This window comes from Ruditapes philippinarum, unplaced genomic scaffold, assembly GCF_026571515.1.
Source record: "Ruditapes philippinarum isolate M1 unplaced genomic scaffold, ASM2657151v2 ctg267_1_1_1_1, whole genome shotgun sequence".
Lineage (NCBI taxonomy): Eukaryota > Metazoa > Mollusca > Bivalvia > Venerida > Veneridae > Ruditapes > Ruditapes philippinarum.
In genome coordinates, this window is record NW_026855002.1 from 108506 (window position 1) to 116707 (window position 8202).

At 32.3% G+C, this 8202-nt stretch overlaps 1 protein-coding gene across 1 annotated transcript; it reads right to left on the reverse strand.

Annotated features, from left to right (window-relative positions):
- Positions 1 to 879: 879 nt before the first annotated feature.
- On the reverse strand, positions 880 to 7527 carry LOC132741776 (neural cell adhesion molecule 2-like). Its single transcript, XM_060730032.1, has 8 exons — positions 7266 to 7527; positions 6100 to 6438; positions 4972 to 5280; positions 3800 to 4111; positions 2750 to 3037; positions 2301 to 2615; positions 1455 to 1601; positions 880 to 933 (listed from the first exon to the last, which is right to left on the reverse strand). The coding sequence occupies exons 1-8, from the start codon at positions 7327 to 7329 to the stop codon at positions 896 to 898; spliced, it is 1812 nt and encodes a 603-aa protein (XP_060586015.1). The 5' UTR covers positions 7330 to 7527; the 3' UTR covers positions 880 to 895.
- Between the last annotated feature and the right edge of the window lie 675 nt (positions 7528 to 8202).

Here is an 8202-nt window from a genome sequence, read left to right on the forward strand (position 1 = left end):
AGGAAAGATGCCTCAGCTCTTATTGTCTTTTAATAAAAAAAGCTGCAATTTTCGCAGAAATTCAAGTTAGTTATGACGCAAATGTGACTGTCTTTTGATCTCATCATAGGTACTTTTATCATCTCTGTAATATTCAGAAAGTTCCGTGTACTGTTTATTATCCTCAGCTGGAACAGTAGAGATACCAGTGGCCTTTCTGTTGCTGCATTGTTGATTCTCTTCAATATTTGTTTCGTCTTCTACATGATTCTTCAAATCGTATGAAAGGTTTACATACTCCCTAAAAGATAAATTATTTATAAGAAAATCAAATAAACGTGGTAGAAATTATTGATGATACCTAATCGGCTCATTAAAGCTCCTTTGCCAAGGTCCAAGTAGATTATTACCTTAAGATAGTAAACCATCATGTGAGAACAAATATTGATGACAACATGTTTTAGCTTTTTCAAAAATAATAATTTAAATGAGAACATCCAACTCCTTACTAATACTAGCGCCATTTTGAAACAAGAATATATACACCCCTATCCCATTTTTAAAGTATGTTTTATGACGACATAAAAGCCGCGTCATGACAAAACCAACATAATGCGTTTGCGAGGATCAGCCTGCGCATCTGCGCAGTCTGATCAGGATCCATGCTGTTCGCTATCAGTTTCTCTACTTGATATAGGGTTTATAGGTGAACAGCATGGATCCTGGCGCAGCTCATATAAATAATACAAGTTTGACTAAAAAACGGATAGGTCTCTGCGAGAAATGACAAATTATGAATTTAAAATATGCTTCTCAGCATTAAAATTGGAAAAATGGACCCGGTCTACACTGATTGTACTTCTAAATCTGAAATATAACTCAATCAATTGATAGATATAATAATGTTTAAAATATCTTACACATACTTCGTATTTTGATCGCCTAACTGTGCGCCTGTGGAAAGAAAAGAAAATGGATAAAGGAGAACAATATCATAAATAAGATAAACGTACGTTTTCATATCAAAACTTTATTGAAATGTATACAATCATATACCTTTTTAGTAATCAAACTTTGATATCGTAGTTTTAAATGTGTGCTGGATTTTTTTCTATAGCTAATCGTTAATGAAGTTGCATATTGAAATGCGTAAGAGTTTGGTTATGTTTAATATTGTTATATCGGATCTGAATTGTTTTAAAGATTAAAATAAAAGAAGCAACTTATTTAAATAAGAAATTCCAAATAGACTTTAACCATTTGAGGTAAAAAGCTTTCAAATAGAGACCTTTAAAATTTTAAACATTACTATAACGATTATGAATTATAATGAAATAGAAAGCGAAAGGTATTTTATTTGTCATTATCTGTCACACAATGCTTTGTTAGTACTAAAGCATGACATATAAATTCTTAAAGTTATGTACGTATATTAAATAACTAAAATAAAATCACCAAAGTTAATTTAATTTTACCATTTTTAGTTGATTTCGTTCTACACAAAACGATAACTAGTACCCCAACAAGTATTGCGATAACTACTCCAAGAGATATTCCAATTATAATGATCGTGTTTTTGTTAGAATCATATTTGTCACACTCTGTGGCATGGCCAGGTACCTCTTAAAAGAGAAAAATCTGTGACAACAAGTTATGCAACAACAAAACAGAAATATATCATCCGTTAAATAACTACATTGTGATAATACTAAAATCTAAAACAAAAAGAACTGTCGTTTGAAACAGACAGATGATGCCCCCAAACAGGGCCCATTAGAGGAACCATGGCATGATTACTATTAAAATATCAAAAGTATAAATACAAATTCGTTCTCGTGTTCTCAGCGAGCTCAATTATTTCCATATATGACAAAGATGGGACAAGACACCAACATCAATGTAGTACTACTATTTTGACATTCAGATAAAACCTTCACATTTGAATATGTCAACCTGGCGTTTTGTGTGTGATTAGCTAAATCCTTCTTTGTTTCTTGACTATTTTTGAATAGTCATAGATTGTCATCTAATCAAAAAGTTGACTAATATTCTCATTTGTTCCGATACTGAACAATGATGCTAGAGTACTGATATATTTCATTTTAACGACTTGATTTATAAAAATACATGTATCAGGTTGATGCATGGACAGAAGAATATCTGGTCTCAGAATTGAATGATAATTTCATATTAAGTTCAGGTGCTAGCGAATACTGACGACAATCAAGTAAGTCACCTCTACACAAAAACATTCTCAGCAGCGCCAAGGCAACAAAACATAGACGGTACAAGTTCACGATAAAAAAGGAAAAAAACTATACCTTTGTCCGATATCTTTTCTATTAAGTTGTAGTGTTGAATGTAAGTCCCTAAACTGTTATTTACAGTTAGTTTATACTGACCATAATCTGTATTTGTTATGTTAAGGATTGTCAAAGAAGACTGCTGTGCTGTTGATAATATAAGTACATCTCTATTGGCTAAAACAGGTGTCCACTTAGCATCATTTCTCTTCTGCCAAAAGAATCCTTTTGCGCCTGGATATGGGTAGGCTAAAGCGGTAAAACTCATTTTGGCTTGTGTGTGAAGTAACCTTGAAATATCCTGACTTATCTGATGAAGTGGGCGAGGTTTACCTGTGATAAGACATAATAAGATAGGCACACTTATTTATAAATATGTGATACATTTTTAAAAATAGGTACAATAAAATGGTTTTATTCTTAACTTGTAATGTATATTGTTCTAAGGTCAATGATATGGTACTTACAATTAACAAATAACTGGATGTTCCTTCTTGAAGACCGTCCAATCTTGTTGCTTCCTTCACACGAGTAGTCACCGCTATCAAAGCATGATACGCTACTTAATGTGAATGTGACATGATTAACATCATACGATTCATTCTTAACATCGTCTTTAAATAAAATTTTTACAGACGAAACTGGATTGCTATCAACTTCACATAAAAACTGCAGACCTTTATTGTTTTCGTCCAGAATCACATTTGACGTCCCTTTATGTTCCTTCACATCAAATGCAGAAACTGATGTTGGATCTTAAACAAGCAGAATAGAAATAAATTTCAACGAGTTGAATCCTATGTATGGTAACTTTACTTTAATTAGACATAATGATTAAACAAATGATGAATGATTTGACAATTTGTATGAAACAATATTTAAATTTTATTCCGTTTTATAATCATCATAAACTTATGATTAATATTTAATCATTTGTTGCACAATATTTAATGGCATACATTTGACAGTATTTGCAAACTTTACGATATTACTAGAAAACTCTATCGGCGACAAACGTAGTAAAGGCTATCAGCACAAGTCAGCACACCATGTGCCTAATTTTATAATTATAATTTCGCACATTCTGGTCATTCCTCGGTGTGTCAGAAGTTCATATACTTCTAACCACTAGTCCTTCACCACTGTTGGTTCGAATCCTGCTATTGACTTGGGTCGTGTGGGGGTTGCTTTCATTAAACGCCGCCTTTCCTTGTTGATCTTGTTTATAATATTTCTTTCTTGGATTCTTTAATGTGATAAAGCCATCTGGATAGCTTCTATCACCAAATTAAAGAACATCGATGGATCAACTAAGGTGTCTGAAATAATGCACAGAAGGGCACATGAGGTCTTTCTCCACCAGTTTAGCTGAAAAGTCGTCACACGAACCTGATGATGATGGTGCGATTTAAAGAATAACCAAGCAGCATTCACATGTACCATAACTTTGATTACCTATATATATTTAAATGATACATGTTTGAAACACATTGATTAATGAAACAAATTTCGCTAACAAAAAACATCCAAGAAAAATGTCTGAGAACTAGACCCTGTATGATAATCGTCAACTGTTTGTCTTAAATCATTTGTTGCAGTGCAGTTGTACAGTCCAACATCATTTCTGCTAATATTATGCTTGACGAGTTGATTGTTAATAGTTGAAGAATCGGGTATATGATGCCAATCGTTCGCTTTTGAATTATTTAATGCTCTTGTCCATGTATAAGTATTTATAAGTGGATTTCCTGGATCAACAATACATTCAACTGATAGTGCTGATCCTTCAACTATTGGCCCGATTTTAAAGGGGCGTACAGACGGACCATCTGAAATAATAATATCTAAATGGTGAATGTATATCAAATGTAAAATTATAAATTTGAATCGTTTTACAGTTAAATTAACTTTAATCAAACAACAACTTGCTTAAGGTTTATAAAGATTGACTTTTAAACATGTCGATATTTGAATGACATTGCAACTCAATCTGTTCATACTGTTGGCTGAACTCAGCTGAGGTCCAAAAGGCCTAAAACATAAAATTTGAAAAAATACACAGGGTACTTGGGTACTTAAAAAGAAAACAAAAACATGAAAAAAGACAGTAAAGAATTACATTTAAAATTAACTTAAAAATCTATCTAAAGTGTGATTCGTAGCTCGAGTAAGAGGCATTTACATGCTATTTTCATTTTATGTCATTTTAACCGCCTTCGTGGTCGAGGGGTTAGAGTCGATGACTTCTTATCCATTTACCTCTCTGGCGTGGGTTCGATCCCCGGGAGATGATTTGGTAGTTTAGCGCGGAGGAAGGTAGTCTAGTACTGGTGTAACTCTCCAGGAACGATGGTTAGGAAATTTCCCGCCTATATGACTGAAATACTGTTAGGGAAAGGCGTAAAATGAACAAACAAATAAAATCTCAATAGAAATGATTGATCGGATCAATGAAGAGCGAATGATTTGAAATCTGCGAACAATGTGTTGCTTATTGCCCTTATCAAATGCATGAAACCAAATATTTCAGTCACGTCATACCAAAATTCCATTTTGTAGTCCCTTTAAAAAGCATTTATAACTATAAGGATTTAAAATTAAACAAAATGGTTAGTGAAATCAGATGAAATTTATGCTGGTAATGCTACGATGTCAAAGAAAAGAAAGTAAACTGTTGATGAAAACTTACAATAAACATCTATGCTAAAAAGGTCACTGTCGATGGATGTATATGCATAAGTAACATTTTCCGTTGCTGAACAGGCAAATTGTTTGTCGGAATCTTTCCTGTCAGTGTTTGATATCGTCAATGTATCTTTATTGTTAGAGTAAGTATATCGTTGGTCATTTGCTTCGTTGTTGTCCACTCTCCAGTTGTATGTCATACTTATGTGAGGGTCATTGGGTCTGGTTGTCGACGTACTGCTACATGTTATTATTGCACGTTTTCCTTCTATTGGTACTTTATCCAACTTGATGATTGGTTTCGTAGGTATTCCTTTAAAATTAATGTAGAAACGAGGAAACTGGCATCGTTGCTAAACATGCTAAACAGAATATGTTCCAATAAAACAACACAAAACGATCAGAGATGACATTTTGTTGCTAAATCTCAATGTTGAATATATTTTTATATTGAATAAAAGCTGTGACAGATACATGGTAAAACAGATGCCAAAGAATACTAATAGAACTTGTATGATGAACCTATCATAATAAATATGTATTAACTAAGCCATTCCAGAAGTGAATATCAATAGACAGCATGTATTGTTTCAAAGTTCGTTTCTGTTTTCCATTAAATGTTTGTTTGGATTGGTTGGTTCCTGATAATGAAATGACATCTTTCTAATCTTGACTTGTAGTACAAGCACTTAGAAATGTTCCCGTTAAAACACATGCGTAGATTTAATAAGTATCTAAGATGATTGGTTTCTTCTTTTAAAATTTATCGCGCAAGTGTCGTCGGACTTTTTTATGTGAGAAAGCTACTTAGTTAGCTTACGGAAGGTCGGTGGTTCTACCCAGGAGCCCGTGTGTGCCTGAAATAATGCACAGTGTGACCTGAGGTATTTCTCTACCAATAAAGCTTGAAATACGCTATATGTCCACTACTGTGATGGTGCGACGTATAACCCAATAAAATGTATTCATAATGTCTTTGTTTTTGTCTATTTGTCTCGTTATCTTTTTTGAATACCTACACTTCACAACAATGACAAATGTATTGCTTTACAAATCTCGTATGTGCTTACTTTTATAAGAGTTAAGGTTTTTGTCTATGCAACAACTTCTATTGTTTTTGATTAACTCTTACCTAGAACATAGACAACTACACATTCCTTAAATTCTCTGGTGGCTTGAGTAACTGTAAGTTTGTATGTTCCTGCATTTGATGGTTGTAAGTATTCAAGTTTTAAAGAGAGGTTTCCTGTTGCAGCGTTACCGGTAAATGTACAGTTGTTACAAGGGGATATATAATCTATTTCACCATTTCTATACATTGCAGACAATAACGGACTGTTATTATTCGACAGTATCTGGTTTCCAACCGGAATTGTAGAATCTTCCGAGTTATTAGTTACTGCTTGGAACTGTATTAACACATCTTCCTTAGATCTTGCGTACTTGATAGATGTTGAATTACATCCAAAAACTAAAAAGCAAGAAATCTGTTTTAAAATGAAAGAGACATTTAAGTCATATTAACTGGTCTACATAAAATATGATAAACAAGATCATCAAGGAAAGGCGGAGTTCAATGAACACAGCCCCACCCGAACCAGTAACAAGAGTCAGTGGCAAGGAGCCCATATAAACCGGTTAATTTTCTGTTTAAAGAGTTACGGTCCCTAATGAGCACTTCGTCAAAAATTCCAAAAAAGAATTTTCACCATGATTGACACAACATTATATGTACAAAAGTTAAAATTTACTTACAAAGGACACCTATATGTCAATACGAAATAAGTATAAAAATAACGTAAATTATATAATTAACAATATCCAAAATGATTATGTTCTAGATTATAACATACACGTACTAGATTTGATGTAAAGTGTCTACATTTCTTACATCATTTTAGAAAATGAGAAAGAAGAAAAAATGAGATTTCGCCATGGATTTTTAACACACGAGGTATCAATTTACAAAATGATGAAATATCAATAAAAATGTCCTCTTGTTTCGGTATATTCTTAACATCTTGAGTATTGGTGTTTTTGTTAACCGCCACCATATTGAAAAGAAATGTAGATCACATATGTAGATACAAAATCAACAAGAAAATGTGACATATAATGAACGCATTCTGCCGCACGACCTAGCAATATAGTACTACCGGAAAGGAGCCAAGGAAGACACCAAACAATACAGTCCAGTGTACAAGGACATGTCACCTTACCATTAGTATAAGGTCAAACAGGTAAAACAAAATATTTTCCTTATTTAATACTTGAAATGTTGTTTTATTTAGAAATTACCTTGATTATTGTAGAAAAGTATCCCTAATAACAAATATAAACTATTATTAAATATAAAATACATTTTATGTAGTCTTTATAGAACAACTTCATCAGATGTTAAAAGGAAGTAAATATAGCATGTTTAATTTCAATACGTTTTTTAATTTCAATACGCTTTTCAAAACAAGTACCGATAAACATCAAAAATCCTAACGCATTATGTAATTTCGACCGATATATTTCCTTTTTTAAACTTGTACTTATTCTATTTACTAAAACTTGTGAACAGTTTCAGTTTAATGCAAGCGCGGCCATTATATTAAAACTTATTCATATAACAAAGCTCTCTTTACAAAGCGGGATAATTATATGTCCGCGTCTAAAAGTAATCTAAAACGTGCAATTCATCATGGTATAATGTGTTACTAGAAAGGAACAAATAAATGTTTTTATATTTAGCTAGCTAGTTTGAACTGTGCATGAGTTGTCTTTCTTTTATTTTTTAGATCAGAAATAGGAAGATTGAAAATGCATGTTTTCAAGACATTTATATGCGCTTCAATGATAAATGAGAAAGTCAAGTTACTTGGACAATTAATTACTGCACGTATTAAAGATATGAGATATTCTTTGATAAAAAATGGGGCAAAAAATCAAGAATATAATAACACAATGGTAACTTATATTATTCATAGTTTAAGTAACAATTATTTATAACAAAAATGTGCAAGTTTTATTGTTTTGTGTGTGGTTCATTGAAAACATATAAAATATTATTTGAAAAAATGGAAAAAAAAACGCAATGGCTACTTATCGCATCATACTTTTAGTAACAATTATAACCAAAATGTTCAAGATTTATTGTAAGTTTTGTTTATGGTACTTTTAGTACACTCAGCTTGGTATTTCAAGTATTCCTTACTTGAATACTGTATAATTACACTAGAGTATGTTG